The 20,563-nt window shown below is 41.3% G+C and overlaps 1 protein-coding gene across 1 annotated transcript in view; it reads right to left on the bottom strand.

The window, feature by feature from the left end:
* LOC149771404 (mitochondrial inner membrane protein Mpv17-like) overlaps positions 1 to 20,082 on the bottom strand; it is a 70,419-nt gene extending 50,337 nt beyond the window's left edge. Inside the window, exon 1 of the mRNA XM_089948507.1 lies at positions 19,555 to 20,082. Coding sequence (XP_089804633.1) covers positions 19,555 to 19,642 — 88 coding nt within the window. The 5' untranslated portion in view covers positions 19,643 to 20,082. The remainder of the gene's footprint in view (positions 1 to 19,554) is intronic.
* Positions 20,083 to 20,563: the final 481 nt, after the last annotated feature.

Here is a 20,563-nt window from a genome sequence, read left to right as displayed (position 1 = left end):
TGATATATATATATATATATATATATATATATATATATATATATATATATATATATATATACACAACCTTAGTCCAAAATCAAGTTTATGGTCTATCGTACGAGTGACATTTATTTTGTAAACAATATAAGTAGTGAAGTGGGACGATATGGGGCATATGAGAACAAAGAAGGAAAAGCACCCTGGGACGATATAGGGACAAGGGGAATTTAACATTGGAAATTTAACATGGGTGGGACTATACCGGGACACAAAAGTATTGGGACTGTATGGGGACAAGAAGAATGGAACAGGGAAGGTGACGTCACCGTACTGACGACGAGCAGCAACGTAGCAAGAGGCTGACCTCAATCGGAGCAAACAGCGGGGGAAAAAACCAACCTAGTTGTTGTTGTTGTAGGGTTTAACGCCATTTTTCAGCACAAGATAGGCTATACATGGCAGCCAGTATAATTGGTGGAGGAAAACCCCTGGAAAACCCCGGGAAGAACCACCTACCCACGAGAAGCTACTGGCAGGCTTTCTCACGTACCAACGTTAGCCGAGGCTGAGACTCGAACTCACGCAGACAGAGGTGAGATGGCACTGATCCGTAACGGTAAGATCTTTAGACCACTCGGCCACTCGGCCCCCCCCCCCCAAAAAAAAAACCAACCTAGAACGCTTGGCGGGAACGTAACTGGCGGGACAGAGACAGACAATATGCAATAGACAAGCACATATGCAACACAGTAAAAAAAATTGAGGCAAGAATAATTCTTTTTGAGGCATATGAGTGGCCCTTACGTTCGCTTCACACATTATCTACTATCTACAAACGCGACGAGGCAAAAACTAACCACAAATATACCATCCACACAGAGGTGAGGAACAAAAGCAAAGTGTGAGTGCATGAGTGTTGGTTTTATTCTAAAAATCAAAACCAAGAGACACTTATGTTTTATGACTGGTCTATTCTGGTACAAATTTTACAGGTTTCGATACCAGGCTTTGACTGATACGATGTAAATTCGCGTAAGCTTCGTTCAACTTGGCTAGTCTTGAGCACATCTTCATAGGAGGATGAGTCAACAATGAATGTCAAACTGGAGAATACCCCGCTTTATACGGTTCAAGCGCGGATGCGATTGAAAACATCCCTACACTGTGTAGAGTCGAAACGCTCAAATAGTTTGATCTGAGGGATAGAGAGAAGTCAAAGAGCATGGTTCATCATACAAATGGCAAACAAACGACATACTCATTTTTTTTTCAAAACACAACATGTATTTAAATAACTAACAACTAACAATTAACAAATTTTTTTTAATTAACAATTCAATTCAACAATAAACATGTTTGTTCTATTAACCATCTATTCTGGTCAAGATTAACTAACTTCTGAACTGAAGTTAGACTTCCACTGTTGGAAGTCATTGGGTCATTTATGTACACTACGTTCCCCAGCTAAAGACAAAAGATAACCATAATGGTCACAAAACCATCGATCTACCTTGTCATCGTTTCTAGAAGAATGACGATCAAAATAAGTCACTAAATGATCTAAAGACTAACCAAGACTGTACTGATGCAGAAATACACACACTATTGTCCACACACCAATGAATCTGTGTCTTATAATTTCTCATTATTGAATCGTGTTGCCTGGGCATTTCTTCTCATAAAGTCAATGAAATCGTCTTCCAAAGGGGCAATCCATGCGAATCAAAATACTCCACACATCCTTTTTTAGGAAAGTAGACGGCTACCCAGTGGGTTCATGGGAGATGACTGTCGTCCGTATTGATAACATAAGCTTGATGGTCTTGAGGTTTGCAATGAGGTAGTTCATCTTTAGCACATACGACATGATTCCAAAACGCAGTGTACGAACTGTGGTTCAAAAGGTAATAAAGTTCCCAGGTATCCATTTGTGTGTTGTTTTTTCTTCACTGGTAATGATAAGTGATCAATTCAATTCTGACTTTCCCTTTGAATTTGTCTGACAAGTAACCGTTTCTTCGTTTTGTCTCTTCACTCTGAGCAACCAGAGCTTCGATGTGATAGATCTCTAGAGTCGTTAATGGAGGACAAGAATGCTCACGCATGCCTTTATACCACTGATTCAACACGGCTTTTTCCGAGATGAGACTCTAAGCTACTTCCAGATACTCGTCCAATGTTTCTTCTTGACACAGCATTAGACATTTATCGTGTTGAATTTGACTTGGGTGATCGTTTTGATATCCATAGCAATCTTTCTGTAATTTTTTCTGCCAGGTGTTTGGCAAAATAGGAAACTAAATGCTGTTCTTGTTCTGGCCATCTGGACTTTATCACTCTGTCCTTTTCGTCTTTGTCTTGGGTTTCTACTTCCACGGTCTCCTCACATTCCATGTCCAAAGATTCTCCACTATGTAAAGAGGGATAACAGTCTTCCATGGCTTCTAATAGTCTAGAATGACTTCTCTCAAACTGTTGATTTCTATGGTATTATCGAATTCTGCATACAGAATGACGTTCACTGTTTGGGGTAGAGCTTCTGCAAACTGAAGTTCCACACGTAGTTGACCAGATTTTAAAGGGTGGAAATGTCCCTCATCACTGCCTTGGAATGGCGTGAAATCAAAAGCCCACAAAGTGTAACCTCCTGTATAATCATCGTACGAAATGCTGTGACTGGTGTTGGTTCCTAACTGTCCCGTGGCTTCGTACAGGGACAAGTAAGACCTCAAGTAATTCTTCTGGGTAAGGTTAGGTTCGAAAGGTCTGGTAGACAAAGCCTTGCCATCGTGACAGACTTCGATTTTGGACACTCTGTAGTGCTTAAATTGGAATGGAATTTGATCGTGGGCTCCGTTGAGTGCTACATTGCTCACGATGCCAACGATTAAATGTTTGGGTAACTGTACTTGGAACAGATTGTCTTCGATCTTGGATCGGAGTCCAGAGGCAATGGTGAAAGGTTTCACTTCCACGCGTCTTATCGGATACTTGGCGATCGTTCTGCTTAAAGTGTGACTGATGTCGTTTCCCACTTTAGGTAACACTTCCACACGACGTACGTAGAGCCAGGCCTCTTGGATAATAGTTTTGTATTCGTTAGCATGGGCCATCAGATGCAATGCGGTACTGCTACGATTCAGTCTCAGGCGGATATCCATACCGTTCAGCAAATGCTTCTCTTGCAGCCATATGTCCAAAAGCAAACGATCCATTAGTTCTAATCTTCGTCCTTGCCGGATTTTTTCTTTCTACGGTCGTTAAAAACTACATTGTGAGGATCGTCATCTGCTGTCAAAGCTGTGTCGCTAAACGTGTTCTCACCTGCTGTGTTAGCTTTCCATACCACGCAATCATCCAATTGCGTGTTCTTGCTCTCTTTTCCGTACGTCAAGAGATTTTCCAGGTACGCTTGATAAGGGTAAGTATCCATGCTGCTGCTTACCAGTTTGTTATTCAAGTACAAGTCCACTTCACTGAACAAGGAATGCATGAAATTGTTAATTGGAGCTACTCTACTCTGGTTGTCCTTTGATTTCAAACTCAGTGGGAGGTGAGTCCGTCAAAGAGGAAACGGGATGAAATTCGACCCATTGGGATTCTTGCATCGTCATCATGGTCGGTGGCATGACAAACAGATCCAGTTCCGACTTGGAACAGGCGCAAGACTCTCAGTGCATCATTTCTGTTTCTATGATGTAATAATCAAAAACTTCTAAGTCTCGAGCAGTTCTTCTTTTCTTAGTCTGTCTAGCTTTATGAGTGTGAAGTCTTATGAAGGGGAGTTTTCTTCGTCGTCTCTTTCTGCCTTGTCCTTGCTGTGGTGTCAGGAAAGCAGAAATGCCTGACTTAGCGTAGCGTTCAGGGCATTTATAGGTGTTTCTCGTCGGCCCAAAATATCTTTGCCCGTTTGCAGCAAGACTTTTTTTGCCTGCTCTCAAGAATGCTACTTTTGGGTGTTGTACGTCGATGCTGACATTTTGGAGAAATTCTTTGCCTTGCGTCAATGCGGCATCTTTCAATGTATGCAATCCTCGTGTCACCATCGGTTTCAACACCGGAGCCACTGAACGAAAGGCCGACTTCAGCATATCTCCTAAACCGTGTCCTTGCTGTCTAGCGACGTCTCGCTACAGTGGATACATGACGTACAATTCGTTAAAGAATCGGTTTCGAAAATGCAGTTTCACCATGACTTTGCCTTTGGAAAATGGAATATTTTGTCCTAGGTCTCCTTTTTTTTTTAGTAATGTTGACAGTGTCAAAATACGACTTACTGACGGGCAAATAGTTATGATGTACTAATTCGATGTGAACGTGATATGTGTTTACACCCTCCTGGTCACTGGTCGTGGTACTATTCACTTTAAAAGGAATGACACGCAGTAAGACACGGAGGTGTGTCCCACCACGTTTTACTCTACCACATCGGAGTAGACAAAGATCAAATTGAGTCCTTCGTTCAGTTCTACCGGGGATCCAAAAGCCCTGTAAAAATCCATATTACTGTTAATCTTGGGATCAAAATTCTGTGCTACCATCTGTGGATGTCCTCCCAAAATTTCAAACAAACTACCATTAAACCTGAGGGACACGGTGTCGGTATTCTGAAATTTGATCAGGAGGCGATGAGCCACTTTATGATACTCAGTATTAAAACGTATTTTGTCTCTGTTCAGGGCTTTGCCAAAGGCTAAGTCGAACTTGTCTGCAAGGGTGTCCAACAAATGTTCACTACTAAAATATTAACATGAAACAAATTTCAACATGTAGATACTGAAAGATGGATTGCTTGCTGACTTGATGTACCCGGAACACCCAATTTTATTTATTTCTTCTTGCAATTGTGCATTCAGTATTTCGACCCGGAAAGTGTTTTACTTTTCAGTGATTTTTTAAAATTTGTGTAGGGTAAATCATTTCCACTAAAGCCACTTCCCAATGGGCTTCGTGATGTAATTGGATGACCTGAGATAATTTGGCCACGTGACAATACAAATTGTTATTGGGAAACACATCAATGGAACTGTCACTGGGTAAGGTTAAGTAAAACTGGTTATTGCTGTTTATAATTCCAGAGTTCTGTGACTGTCCGATGGGTTACTGAAAGAATTTCAGGGAAGAATTGGGAAGAAGTCAGCCGATGCAACTACTCAGTAAAATCGTCCACAATTGTTTGTCTCCTTGTTGCAATCTCAAACTGGCGATGGCCGCACCGATGACACAATCCACCACAAAGATTTGGCAGAAAAAGACGATTTGCGTTTTAGGCACACGTTCTCCACACCACACCTATAAGGGTTGTTTTTGTAGATCTTGCAGAGAAGAACTGGGTGAAAGAGTGGTTACTGCAGTGGTTGCGGCAGCTGAGTCTGTGTGAAAGGGCATGATGGTCATTTCTTTTTACAGTCGATGACTTGCGAAGCGTCGATCTTGAATCAAAACTTTGAGGATATCTTTTCCAACGCACTTTGACTTCTTTGACACGTCTTTTTCCACTTTACGGATTCTTCGTTCGAGAATGCGTTCGATGTCATACACGTCGTCTTCTTATTTTGGTGACAAGTTGTAACTCGGGTAAGTAAATTGTCCCTTTTAACACTTCCCCGTACATGACTTCCAATTTATAAAAGGCAGGATGACGACCATGCACTCGTTCAGTGACACGAAACAATTCGGTGGTCTAATTGGGTAAGTAGCCTTTGTCGAAAGTGCCTTTGGTTTTGCCAATGCGCACCGAATCTCCTACGGTTAGCACTCCACTTTTCTTGGGGACAGCCACCGTCAGGGACGTACCAAACAGGCGATCAGAAACGAGCACTTCGTTGTCGGGAATCACTTCTTGGGGGCACGTCCAGAGCTTCGATGGTAAGATTGGTTGTATGCTTGAACCAGGTGCGGTAACATGTCGATGTACTTGAGAGTGTGGTGCTGCGTTAAATATTTCCACATGCGTTCTTTCAAAGTGCGTGGAAAACGTTTCACAATGCTGGCTTTGGTTTCGGGATTCTCGGTGGTGAAAAAATGAATGTCACGTTTCTTTAGTTCTTTTTGGAAAGCTTGGTTCAGAAGTTCGGTGCCTTTGTCAGTTTGCCATCGAAGAGGGTGCGACCGCTTTGTTTCAACACCCGTTGAAAGTTAATGGCACGACCCTAGCAAATTTGGAAAAGACATCGATGACACAAAACAAATATTTGTAACCAGGATTGTAGGTGGCCAAATGAGAGACATCGGCTAAATCGGCTAGACAGTGATGATAGATGCCTTCTTCTTGGGTACTATTTCTGGAAAACGTTCGTCGAATGGGCTTGTGTAAAGTGCAGGTAGCTTGTTCTTGTAATCGTCGTTGTACTTGAGGTAAACGGAGACTTTTCAGTCGAGTTTTGGCAGCACGATACAATTTCTGAACTCCTCTGTAAGCTGTAGGATGGGATGGATCGTAGTAAATGCTGGCTAATACCTTCTCCATTTGTCTTAATAAGTCACCCACTCTTCGCTGTTGCTTCTTTGGACGGGGCGATAGGGTGGTTTGGAAACGGATTTACGTGTCCGATGGGCTACGCGAGTAGCAGTCGAAGCTAGTGGTGGAGGTGGTAATGGAATGGCTTTGGTCTTCTTTTCTTTCTTCACTTCTGGTTTCCCTTCTTTCTTTTTAACTTCTGTCGAAGGAGGAGTGGACATTATCTTTTTAACCCAAGCTTTCATTTCTTCTCGTTGGGGTGCGGAGGTATGGGTCAACAAGGACGCTGAAAGTTTGCTAGGAATGGGAGCTGAAGACGGTGTTTGAAAGACTTCTCGTACCTCATCTTCCTCAGGCTTTCGTGGAGTTGCGTCTCTCATGACCACTAGGGGTGGTGATGGTGATGCTGATGGTGGTGGTGGTGGTGGTGGTGGTGGTGGTGGTGTGGGTGATAGACTTTTCATCAAGGTCTTAAAATCTTTCAGAGTGGGTAGAGCTGTTTCGTCTGAAGCTTTCTGGCGAAATAGTTGCTGTCATTGCAAGAGTTCACCGTACTTTCGTGATTTTTCTGTTTCGGACAAATCGTGGCGATCCATCAACGACTGAAATACATGTTGTAACTGGGACATCTCGGTCAAATTTGGATTGGGAGGCAAATGCGGGTCCGTAGTTCTTGCCAACGATGGTACTCCATCCAAAGTTGGTAAGGCAATACAGCTAGGTTTCGTCCTTCCATTCGATTTCAAGGGTCACGTATGAGATGTTTAGACTTCAGAGGCCCCTCCTATCTTGCTCCCACAAGTCCTCCCAACATGGTTTCCAATACTCCTTTCAGCAAAGGTCCTAACAACAGTGGCAAACTTCCTCCGCGTTTGACCAACATCTTCTTTTGACGAATGGGTATTATCTTTTGAACCATTTGGCGAAGAACATGACGATGTTTGCCTAAGCATTGTTTCTGGTGTTGAGACAAAGGTATCGTGTTTTTCAAGACGTTCAAGCAACATTCGCACACGGTATCGACGACATCTTTGGAGGACGCTTGAAGTATTTTTGTTCGCATGGGTGAAGAATCTTTGGACAGGTCAGACAACATGTCCCCATGTTTGACTAAATGAGAAGGCAGTCCTTTCCTTTTCTTTCCTTTGTGTTTAGAAGAGGGATGTTTTCTGGGGGTGACATCTTTGATTGTTGGTTCCGGGACACACACCAAAAATACACTGACGTCGATGACTTCGCACACGCCCTTTTATCTTTTATTTTTACTATCGCTTCGTCAGAAAGGTGATAATGTGTATTCCAAAATCGCCAAAAAAATCCACCTCTTCGGTAACTCCTCTTTTTCTTTGGACTACGGTGTTTTTTCTTAGGGTAACGTCGATGCTTGGCTAATCGTTTTGTCGGACGACGAGACTGTCCTTGTCTCTTTTTTTTTGGACAGGAGAATGACGATAGTGACGGTGTGCACTTCTTTGAGGGGACATCTTTGGGCATTCTGGAGCACAAAACACACTGACACCAATGCTTTTTTATACTGGAACGCGTCGGCACTGATTGTCTTTACGTCGCATCAACTTGATGACAGGCATCACGCATCGGGGAGGGGTTCGCAACGGTCTAAATCGGGACAGTTCTTGCTTAGACAATTCTTTAAACTCTGTAATATGTCCGATCTCTCTTGGGCTTTGATTTTGGGAGCAGGTACTTTGTGAGCAGCTGCCACTGCAGCTAAAGAGGAGGATGGTGTCACCGCTGGAGGTGAAGTTTTTGTAGACGCGGGTTTCCATTGTTTCATCATTTGAGGAAGAACGGGTGTCAAATGGTGTTGGGCATGCATCACCAGCAACGGAGAAGTGGAAATACCTGAGGCTACCGGAGACGCGATCCCTGTTGTTGCAGATCGTGATTTGCGAATGTAAGGTTGCGTCCTGGCCGAAGTGTCTCTCTTGCGGGTAGAAGCTGTTTTCTGAGGAATTTTCTTTTTCTGGGGTTGTGACCTGGTCCTGACACCTTTGCTCTTTTTCTTCTTTGGGCTTTGTTTGGCTTTTTGGGAAGTGGATATTTTCTTGGGGAGAACTTTGGTAGCATTAGGATCCCATTTTAAGAGGGAGTAAATTACGACACCTAGAGAACCGCTCCCTCCAGGTTTCAAAATAATTTGCTTTTTGGTTATGAGTGTCGATGCGGCGATCGGCCAGTTGTGTGAAGGCTACTATGTTTCTGTCAAAAAAAGCGTTTGGCTTGATGAGGGATGTGAATGATACCAGTAATTGACGTGCTGTCACCGTAAACCATAGTAAGACTTCTTTGAGACTGGCTTCTAAGACACGAACACGTATTTGTGGATTTTTTTCGCGACTGATGCAATACAAGGCAAGAATCAATTTGACGGAAAGTTAAGCCTGAAGGGACGTCATGTTGACGATGTGTGAGACAGACGAAAAGTGTCCGAGGTTTTTATAGATTTTTTTTGATTCATTCGACGACGGAGACATGTACAGGACAGGCCCTCCGTCTTGACACCAGTGGTGAAACAAATGGGTACGAAATCGCAAATAATCGGGGAGTGGGTGGGTTTCAAATCCACGAGTAGATAGGCATGTGTGGTTTGAGTGACATCGTCGTACGCATGAGTCAGCCAAGGCGTTCCTAACTGTTTGGCTAAGACTTGCACTTGCGATTTATCTCTAGGGCTTTTAAACAAGACCACGTAATGAACATTGAGACTGGTGGTGCGATGGGCTTTACTTTGTTGAAACAAATTTTGAGTGATGTAAATGACACTGACATTACGATGATGCGCTTTGCGCGTAAACCACAGTCTAATTTCTTCGTCTTCTCCTAACATGTCGAAAATGACCAGATGAGTTTTACTGGGGTCAGACAAGATTCCGTCGTCTTCGTTAGGAATGCCTTCCACAAATACAATGGAATCGCCTTGACTTTCTCGCAAGTGACTGTACGCTGATTGCCACACTTTATAACATCACACGATTCGTTGAGGTGGATGATCAATCAAATGATGTTTATGTTCGATCAACGTTTGACAAATTCGGTTTTGCCTGAACCACTAGGTCCAGCAATTAACCTGTTAAAGGGATGGCTAAGATACAAGGCCTCCAATCTGGTACGATCTAAGTGTTCGTCGATGACTTTGAAAGCGGAGGAAGAAGGAGCAGAGACAGTAGAGGTAGCCATATTACAAGGAATGTCCCTTGTGACACGAAGACAGACAAGAGTTTTAATACTTTTTTCAGTACACGTTTATTGATTTTTTTAAAATTGACACGAAAGACAAATATACAAAAAAGCCAAAGGGTTAAGCACAACGATAAAATAAACATCAAAACGATCAAAGTGGAATAGAAACAAGTCTCTGTACAACATGTTTTTGGTAACCAAAATGTCCTAGGGATAGTGTGTAATGTTCTTACAGTTCCTACATGGGGTAATATCACACAAGTGTCCTCCGGTAATGATCTTTCAGGAATGTCCATGACAGTTGTGTCCTGAAGGGAGTGGTTGTCCGTATTGACGGGTTCTTCTAGCACCGTCACTAACACAGGTTTAAAAGTGACTTATTTCCTAGGACGTTGGAATGATCGGTCACTTCAATGACTCGGTCCCACTAAAGGTAGGTAGTGGCGATTCGGAGACCATCGAGCATGTTCCAGGTATGCTGAATCTTTTTGTTCCCACTGCAACTGAAGCACTTAACTTTATTCCCTTCGCCCAAGTATAAAAATCTGGCTTTGGCTAATTCTTCGGGGGTTGGTCCTCCCAAATATTTTGGACATTTTCATCTGAAGGATTGAATACGATTTTCAAAGTCACATTATTCAGGTAAACGCACAGGGAACAAATCATCTTTAACAGGTTCGTTTCGATGGGGGCAGGGTGCCATCGACAGGAGTTTGCTCAGTGTTGGATGACATCCGTAGAGTGGCAACGTGAAGGTTGACATCAACAATGAAAATCACTTTCTATGGCATGTGTAGTGGTAGTAGTAGTAGTGATAACAAAGTTCCCATGATGCTTTACTGCATCGCTCTCATTGCAAGGCACAACACCGTACTCCACTGAAAGCTCCGATACGCAATTACAATGGTAACCGCATGCACATTTGCAATTTCCTTCTGGACAATTTCCGTCGCAATGCATGGGCCTTATCCATCCACTACTAGTCACACTATGGGGAGGTAAATGTTTTTTGACAATCCTCCAACTTGAAGGATGTCTGTTTTAAAGGATTCATCATGCATGTTCACTTGGTCTTGGTAGTGACAATGAACTTTCAATCTTGGATATTGTCCTTCTTTATATACAGGCCAATATTGACGTGACCGTACGGCAAAGTGACGTGATTGGGAAGACGCACTCCCTTCTGGTACACGATTTGATACAGTTTTTCCAAGGGTCGACTGACGATTTGGTGAATGGGTAAACGTACAATCTTATTCGGTTGGTAGGTGGTCACTTTAAAGTTTCCATTCTAAACAGACAGCAAGGCTTCTTTCAATACCCGAAAGTTCACTACTTAACTGGTGCTATAATTGAGATCAACCCTTTCAGTTTACACTACTTGTACACTTCTCCTTGTGGGCTCCGGCATTCATAGCCGTAATTTTTTGGGACCGCCACTAGCGAAACTTAAAATCATCTCGTCGGGGTGTTCGTCTGTCCAGGCTCCTAAACGGTCTCCTTCGATATTAGGGTGACGTTGACCCGGGCGATCGATGTAACTGCAACTGTCCGTGTCAAAGTACAGGACGCGATCACCTAACAGTTCTGAAGCTTCGTACAATTTTAATCGAGCATAGGCTGTCACGTAAGCCGCAATGATGACATTTCCAAGCTCGTCGGCTTCTACAAAGTCCAGATCTTCTTCGTAATTGACTAAGATGAAATCCTCTGGAAGGCTTCCACGTGTTTCATGTATTTGGTTTTGTCGTGAATCATCTGGAAGTAGTGGGAAGGTTCTGTCAAATACTCCGTCTTGGGTAAACATGGTCGTTATGCCATTTTGTCCCACAAGTAATTTAACATCACTTTGGCAAACGATCGCCTGTCTTCGTTTTTCTAGGTGTGGTCTAAAGTGACGCCTTCTTGTTCCCAGTATTTCTCTTTGAATGTCTTTTGATCTTCGGAAGTGTGACATCAGGTAGGATAGCCGCTGACTTCTTGTTTCAGTTTCAAAAAGGTATTCACGTAGTGCGCAAAAATGCCTTTCTGGGTCTCGTCGCCCTTGTGGTATTTTTGTGTCTTGGGAAAGTGGAAAATTTCGTACACTTCTAACAGTTGGTATCCCATGTAGAGAGCTTTGAACAATTCTACGCTGACTCACGTTCCCGTCAAGGCACGTTCTTCATGGTTGTAGACATGGTTGGTCTTGGTTACACGTTTCGGCACAAGTACGGCACAAGGGAAACATCAGTTTTCCTTGGCAGTGGTGAGGTAACACGGGATGGTACAAGTCGGTGGGAGGCAAAACATTACACTTGATCAAGCCTTCGTATTGTCGAATATTGTCCAAGTCATGTGTTCCGTCAGCAATTGCGGTTGCCCTGCAGGAAAGTGACAATATTTGCACACATAAGGATACAGTGAACACACGTCCAAGTATTTGGTTTCTTCTTCTTTCTCTTCGTCAGCGTGGTACAGCAAACAGGTGGCAATCGTCTGTCCTCCGTACAAACTGTCCCTCGGATTTAGTGGCTCGACCAGCTTGTAACTTCATACGATCCGTTTAAACTCAGGATCGGTTTTCAAACGGTGATCGTACTCGTGTTCCCACATTTATGCTACTTGGTATCCTTGCTGTTCTAACTTCAGGAGTGGCTGACAAGTGGCCTGGTACAAGTCTTCCATGGTCCGTTGTAAAAACTTATTTTTAGTGCCACATTGAGGGTAACAGACGGGACATCCGTGAAATAAGCAACCGTGAGACTCTTACACGATCATGCGGTTACAGCCATCCACCGAATACACTCCGATTGTCTTTTCGCCTCCTCCGCTGCAGGCATATTGGATCCATTTGTCTTCCTTGTCGCACAAGTAATGTAACTAACGTAGGGCTTTGACCGATTATTGACGTTTGACAAAGTTGGTTGTTTGAGGACTGATGACAGCCAGAGTGTTTTCGGGCATGAATCCTTGACGGTATACTAATGAACATGATTTGGCAATGGTACAAGCTTATTTGAAAGGATCGACCCTCCGTGTTCCATGATCAGTTCTCGAAGTTTTCCACAGCAACGCCGTAAATTGTCCATGTTGGAACGACAATACTTAAACATTTCTTCCTGAATGTCGAAAGTGTCTGTGGCGTGAGCCTGGTACCAAGCATAGAAAGCTTCTCGTTGTTCGGTACGCATGTTGTCAGGGTCGTAATCGTGAGCCTCGGGCAAATGGGGTAGAACGGTGTGTTGATTGGCTTCGGTATTGAAAAAGTGCGGAAAATAACCATTGGCCATTTCTGTCATTCCGAACGTTTTAGACATTCTACTCAAAGACATGGCCAAGTGACTCGTCGAATCGTTAAAGTGCACTTGTCCCACTTGCATGGAAATGGTTTTGGCTCCATTCAAAGTCACTTTAGGACGTTCGGTGCCTTGCTTCGTATAGTATCTCAAACGAAAATGTCCATCGTATCCCTAGAAATTTGTGAGCCATCACTATGGCGTGGCGATGACAATCTCCGTAACGTTTGATGTCCTCTTGGCTCCAAGTCTCGTCAATGGGGTCTATTGATTCAATGAGCGAAATTGGCCAGCGTGTTCACTCCCCGAAAGATATTTTTACGTCCTCCATGAATCTTGCTACAGTGAGGGTTATGACTAAAAATAGGTTTATTGGATGCACTTCTCGTACGCTCGGTGAGCCACGAAGTAATTAGGAATGTGAATGTCAGTCTCTTGTATGCATTCGAAATCGAAAAAGATGAAATTGCCTATCTTCTTGTGGTGATCGTCTTCCTGTTGTGGCTGGTATTTTCGAATGTACCATTGATGTTCCAAGTCCACGATTTGGTGACAAATGTGATATCGTTTCTTTCCTGAGCATGCGTGTGACTTGGCATTATTGGTAAGTATGCCTTGTTCCCAAGTGGGGCACAATCTCAAAAGTTGCAAGTACTTTTATGATGTGAACCTTGCGTCTTTAGATGTTGTTGGTAACAAGTTTGACTGACAAAAGTGCGCTGACAAGCAGGGCAATGCACTCGTTCTTGTCTTTCGTCCAGACAAGGTTGAGAGGCCAAGAATCCTGAGCATTTCGATCGACAATGCTTGTGTTGCTCTCGATTGTTATAGCGATAGTCACATTTCTCATTGTAATAACCGTATCCCAAGAATGCGGTGATACTGGTAATGGCATCGAAATGTTCATGGTGATGATAGACGTTAATGTATTTTCCGTCTTAGAAATCTTTGCCTCGAAACAACAAAGGCTCGCGCACTTCCTGAAGGTACACTTTCAAGGTGTAGCGTGGAGCTAGTACATCTTGCTATTTTTGCATTTCAGGAATGCCACAGGGTGTGTCTTTGGACAGGTCAGCTTGATGTAACAGGAGTTCTGCTTCTTTTTGTTGTTTGGTTCTGTTCGATTTCCAAATGTTCTTCCAGGCTCTTTTACATTCTGTCATGTCATTCTTGTCAGCATAGGTTCGTCCCACCACGATATCCCTGGCTAACCACATCTGGTCTTGAGGGTTAATTTGGACGAGGCTACGCTTGATGCTACGAAGGTCGTTCATCAATAACACTTTTCTGCGTTGTCCGGTCCCTTGGGGGTAGAGAGACGTGAGTCATGAACAGTGTCGGTTTTCCGTCGGTGATGTGAAATTTGTCGTTGGATTGTTGCACGTGTTGTATCTTCTCCATAACTTTGGAAGGTGTCAGTTCTTCTAGGTTGCTAAACTCGATCCAAACAGGTGCCTTCAAGCTGTCGTGATGAATATAAAGTCTCAAGCGATTGTCTTCTTGGCTTGACATTGGCGTTTCAGAGTGGTTAACAAAGAATCACACACCTCGGTGATGAAGTCCTCTGCTTTCTCCAGTGGTACGTCGAACTTGAAATCTTTAAACTTCACCGTGTAGGTGTAAGCCGTTGTTCTAATTTCTAGAGGAGCGCTTTTCCTACTCTCGAATGTGATAATAATTTTTCGGGTGTACTAATGGTGGTGAAGTTTGGCTGGGTGTAGAATAGCTGGGTCTGGATTCTGGTTCACTCATGTCATCTTCAATATCACTGGTTTGAATTTGTACCAAGACTTCAGCTATTGTACGAGGCGATAAATCACGTTTCGGCCTCTTACTTTCTTCTCCTTTCTTCACGAAGAGTCAAATGACTAAATTTTAAACACCATGGGTCACTTTGCATCCATAGCAGACCTGTGTATATATCTTGTGTACATATAAAGGGCGTGTGTCTTCTCTTCCAATATTCATTTCACTCTCAAACCAAGCGGAACAATGGAAGAGCTTACATAGATCGAACTTTTGATCAGAGCTTTCCGAGGTGTCATAAGAAAATTTTCTTCAGACAAGCCGACGGACTATTCACCCTCCTTTCGAGATAAAAGTCAAGATACTTGCTATGTCTGTAAGAAGAAATGCATTGGTCTTCAGAGTGTCCAGACTTCAAAAAAGCAAAACAGGTGCTAGAAGAGACAAAAGTCAAGATACATGTTATCATTGTCAAGAAAAATGACATTGGTCTTCAGATTGCCCTAAGAAACAACAGGAGCAATAAGAAGATCGGGGTTCCGAACAGGAGGTACCCAACCCAAAAGAAGAACCCAGCCACGTGCAGAAAGAGAAACATGAGACGATAAGAAGACGATGAGAAAGTGAGGATGAAGTGGAGAAAAAAACCCAGTGAAAGTGACAAAATTTAAAAAACAAACTGACAGTGAACACACACACACACACACACACACACACACACACATACACAGAGAAAAGCCTATGAACTTTTATGTTAAAGTGTTATGTTATGTTGTGAATTGGATTGTAAAATTTGTACCAGAATAGGCCATGCATAAAACGTAAGTGTCTCTTGATTTTCATTTTTAGAATAAGAACCTTTACTCATGCACTCACACTTTGTATTAGTTCCGCACCTCTGTGTGGATAGTATATTTGCAGCTAGTTTTGGTTCTTCACGTATGTGGATAGTAGATTTGTGTTTGTTTTGGCTTCTTCGTGTGTGTGGATGCTAGATTTTGGATTTGATTTTCTCCTTCTCGTGTGTGGATAGCAAATAATGTGGTTAGTTTTGGCTTCTTCGGGTGTGTGGATAATATATTAGTGGTTAGTTGTGGCTTCTTCGCATGTGTCGATAGTATATTAGTGGTTAGTTTTTAGCTTCTTCCCGTGTGTGGATAGTATATCTTGGTTTGTTTTGTTTTTTGCTTCTTCGCGTGTGCGAATGGTAGATTTTGGTTATGTTTTTCGCTTCTTCGTGTGTGTGGATAGTAAATAATGTAGTTAGTTTTGGCTTCTTCGCGTGTATGGATAGTAGATTTTGGGTTTAATTTTGCTTCCTTGCGTGTGTGGATAGTAGATTAGTGGTTAGTTTTGACTTCTTCGCGCGTGTGGATAGTAGACTTTGGGTTAATTTTGCTTCTTCGCGTGTGTGGATAGTAGATTAGTGCTAGTTTTGGCTTCCTCGCGTGTGAGGATAGTAGATTTTGGGTTTAATTTTGCTTCTTCGGGTGTGTAGATAGTAAAAAATGTGGATAGGTTTGGCTTCTTCGCGTGTGTGGATAGTATGTTAGTGGCTAGTTGTTAGCTTCTTCCCGTCTGTGGATAATATATTTTGGTTTGTATTTTGCTTCTTCGCGTGTGTGGATAGTAGATTATGGATTTGATTTTCTCCTTCTCGCAAGTAGATAGTAAATAATGTGGTTAGTTGTGGCTTCTTCGCGTGTATGGATAGTAGATTTTGGGTTTAATTTTGCTTCTTCATGTGTGTTGATAGTAGATTAGTGGTTTAATTTTGCTTCTTCGCGTGTGTGGATAGTAGATTTTGGATTTGATTTTGCTCCTTCCCGTATGTGGAGAGTATATAAAGTGGTTAGTTTTGGCTTCTTCACGTGTGTGGATAGTGTATTTGTGTTTAGTTTTTAGCTTCTTCCCGTGTGTGGATAGTATATTTGTGGTTAGTTTTGGCTTCGTCGCGTGTGTGGATAGCTTATTTTGGGTTTAATTTTGCTTCTTCGCGTGTGTGAATAGTATATTTTGGATTTGATTTTCTCCTCCTCGTGTGTGGATAGTAAATAATGTGGTTAGTTTTGGCTTCTTCGCGTGTGTGGATAGTATATAATATGTGAAGTGAATGTAAGGGCCACTCATATGCCTCGAAAGGAATGACTTTCTTGCCTCAAATTTGTTTTTTTTTGTGTGTTGTATATGTGCTTGTCGACTGTATGTTGTCCGAATCTGTCCCGCCAGTTACGTTGCCGCCAAGGGTTCTATGTTTTTTTTTCCCACCGCTGTTTGTTCCGATTGAAGTCAGCCTCTTGCTACATTGTTGCTCATCGTCAATACGGTGACGTCACCTGCCCTGTTCCATTACTCTTGCCCCTATACAGTCCCAATACTGTTTTGTCCCTGTATAGTCACTCCCATGTTACAAGTTCCCATGTTAAATTCCCTTTGTCCCTATATCGTCCGAGGGTGCTTTTCCTTCTTTGTTCTCATTTGCCCCATATCGTCCCACTTCACTACTAATATACCACATAGCTAACATTTCTCTGGGATTGTGGATTCCATATTCACATCATTATTAATTGTATAACAAAATGTTTACTGCTTCAGTTTGAGTTAGAGACATAGTATTGATTCTGTCCTTATAAAGTTCCAGAAAGGAAAGTTGCCATGAAGTTTGCAGAGTATTTCCAGAAAATAGTAATTGCGACGTAGGCCAATTGGAGATCATGTTTACCTAAGGATTATTCATTCCTGCCCAAACATCTGAAATGGAATCATGGAGTCTTATTGTTCTGTTCAGTTCTTACTTTGGGTGGATTTATTTATTCAGAATAGTATTCACTGGAATTGTAAAGTGCTGAGTAATATTCTTAGGCCATAACTTTAATCTGGATTATATGTTTGTGATACATCAAAATAATGTTACCAAATTACCATAATCCAGGCCATCGGCACATTAGCATTTCGAGACATAGCCACGTCAACACGTTCGTTATTGGACTTAATTTAGATCTCCACTGGAATTAATTAAAACTTCATATATGATGTCTTTTAGGACTATTACGGATTTAATTCAAAATACTGCAAATTGTTTTTAAATTTTCACTTTGTATCATGTGTGTGTGTGTGTGTGTGTGTTCCATTGATCAAAGTTGAATACTCTTCAATATGCAGGTTAATAGATATAATAAAGGCTGGCTGTCTTAGCGCATATTTATCTATCAAAAGTAGAATAGTTTTTTATTGAAAATTTCATCAATTGTATAGAAATAAAATATGTATTATTTGCCAAATATCTGCCTCAAAATTTAACACATGCCACGAAGGTCTCTCCTGCTTTCTACATCGTTCTCGTGGCTGTCTTTGCAACACATTATTATAAGGTTTAGTTATTTACCCCACCCCTCACCACCCACCCCAAATCACAAACTATGACAATATTGATAACAAAGAAAGGCATAAATGTGTGGAAAATTTCATATGTTATAAAATGGATGTTTATGTTACTACATGATAAAACTGACTAAAATGATGGAGGCTATATTTGAAATATTATGAAAATTACAATCAGTTTTGGTAATACTGAAAATCGTAACTTTTAAAGGAATAAAATTATTATCAAGAAATTTGGTCGCAAAACAAGCACATGCCACTGCACTATAAATATCATTTTTCTTAATATTTTGTCAAACAACATACATGCTGAAGCTTTTTAAAAAATCGACGGGTTTTGGGTTTTAAAATTGATGCTGTTGGTGTTGTGGGTTTAACGCCCTTTTCAGCAGACGATCGGCCACACATTAAGGCCAGCATAACTGTTGGAGGAAGATCCCTAGAAAACCCATATTAGAACCACTGACCGACTGGCAAGCTTTCTCACATACTCACATTGGCCGAACCCGGGGCTCGAACCCACCCACACAGAGTTAATATGGCAGTTATCGGTACAGGTGAGCACTTTCGATAACTCGTCCTCCCGGGGCCTCCCGGTTTGTAAATAGATCATAAAAAAGGAATGCAAAAGTAACACATTTTCATAGGAACCATTTTCTATGTTGACAAGTAGATCACTGCACCAAAATTTTATTAATAAAGAGAAGAATCAGACTATGCATATCTATTTTGTTACACACACCCACCCACCCCTTTTCTTACTTTGTTTTTAGAAAGAACATTCGGTTGGGTAAAGCCTTTCTTATTTGCTAAAACGACTGCCACACAGCTGCATAAGCCATAAATCTATATCGTTGCTTTCCAAACTTTCAACAATGATTGACTTCTTTTACAGCTAAATGTTTACAAAACGTATGGCAGAGAGTAACTTATTGTTGTGGCCATTCATCAACATATACTTTTGTAAAGTGTCACCAAACAAAAGGAGTTCATGAGATCCTTTGAACCAACTACATAATCTCCTTTATGTATGTAACCATTTCCATTATTTTGTTCATGCATTGTTTTAATATAATTATTTCCTCAGAAGAATGGGCTAGTAGTAGCAGTATACCCTGTAAAATAACTATAGACATAAATAGCAATTTTACTGCAAAGTCAAATAAAAATATAGCTTTACAGGCTCATATCAATTAAATGATTATTTAATAAATTTTTGATAAATGCTAATTAAATCACTGATTTTCATAATCAAGATACTGATAAACATTTGAAACATTTTATTAAGATCTGTTGATTTGTAGGGAATTTTTTACGAATGCTCAGAGCAGGTCTGATTAGGGATCTACTAAATATTTGTACACACTAACTCGTAGAAGACAGTCACAATCACAAAATCAAAGAAAAGAAATTATAAGCCAAATAAGTACTATTAAGAAAAGAAAACGAAAATGTCTTACGTTATAAATACTAGCTTATTGATTATGTATTAAAATATCTACTCACCGGTTGTGCAAGCCATCGTAGATAACTGATGCTTTTCTAGGACTGAAAGATAGACTCGCCATGCTCTTACCAATGGAAAAACACGCATTTAATTCTTGTAGTCTCTTTGCTCTAAATCAAATGTAAAAACCAAACGTACATCCAGAATTATAAACAATCATACATCTGTATCAAGTAAGTCAATATCCTGGTTTTCAACAGGCTGTAACTAGAGAACGGTAAGGGTGAATGCGTATTTCATCTGGTAAACACATACGGCAATTACATTCGAAAACTACGACATTGCCACATGGCCATAGAATAATTAATTTCACTATATGTTCTCTACATTTGTTTCTCAGTACTGATCTTTCCAATGTTTGACGATCAATACAAATCGTACGTTAATCTAAAATACATTCAAACATGACATCACGGTGAAGTTCTTGTCAACGTTTGACCTGCTCTTTTTTGAGGTGCTGGACTGTCAACAGAGCAACATGTAAACAACGCAGATTTCACTTCCGGATCATCACCAAAGCCTCATTACTCACTGTGCACTGTCGCCGACTTAGCCACGGAATATCACACCCTGAGCTCATATTCTCAAGTATAAACAATTACCTTTAAATCCCTACCATCCATACATCAATCTACCTCTTCTATCAACACCAAAATGAGAGAGAAAAAAATGTTCTAAAAATAGACTAGAACTACATTCGTTCATACTAAACTTAAAGTATTAATTGTGACCCGATTCCAAATACACTTGAAACGGGAATTCACTCTTCTATAAAAAAAGTATAGTTATAAAAGAGTTATCTCTCTTTACCTAGTTTATCTTCGTGTGCAACTAGTTAAACAATTTTCACAGTCATAATTGTTGACTAATGGGGTCGGGCTAAAAATTCTCATAACTTCAAGTAAGGCCGTACCCGACACTTATATAAAAATTACATGGATAGCGGCACCAATGTGACATGGCTCCGTATAATTATATGTAAATATACCAGAGACAGAGAGAGAGAGA

Source organism: Sinohyriopsis cumingii, unplaced genomic scaffold (genome assembly GCF_028554795.1).
Source record: "Sinohyriopsis cumingii isolate HCF-2022 unplaced genomic scaffold, ASM2855479v2 utg001870l, whole genome shotgun sequence".
NCBI lineage: Eukaryota > Metazoa > Mollusca > Bivalvia > Unionida > Unionidae > Sinohyriopsis > Sinohyriopsis cumingii.
Note: the sequence above shows the minus strand (reverse complement) of the source record. Positions and strands in the feature narration are given on the sequence as shown.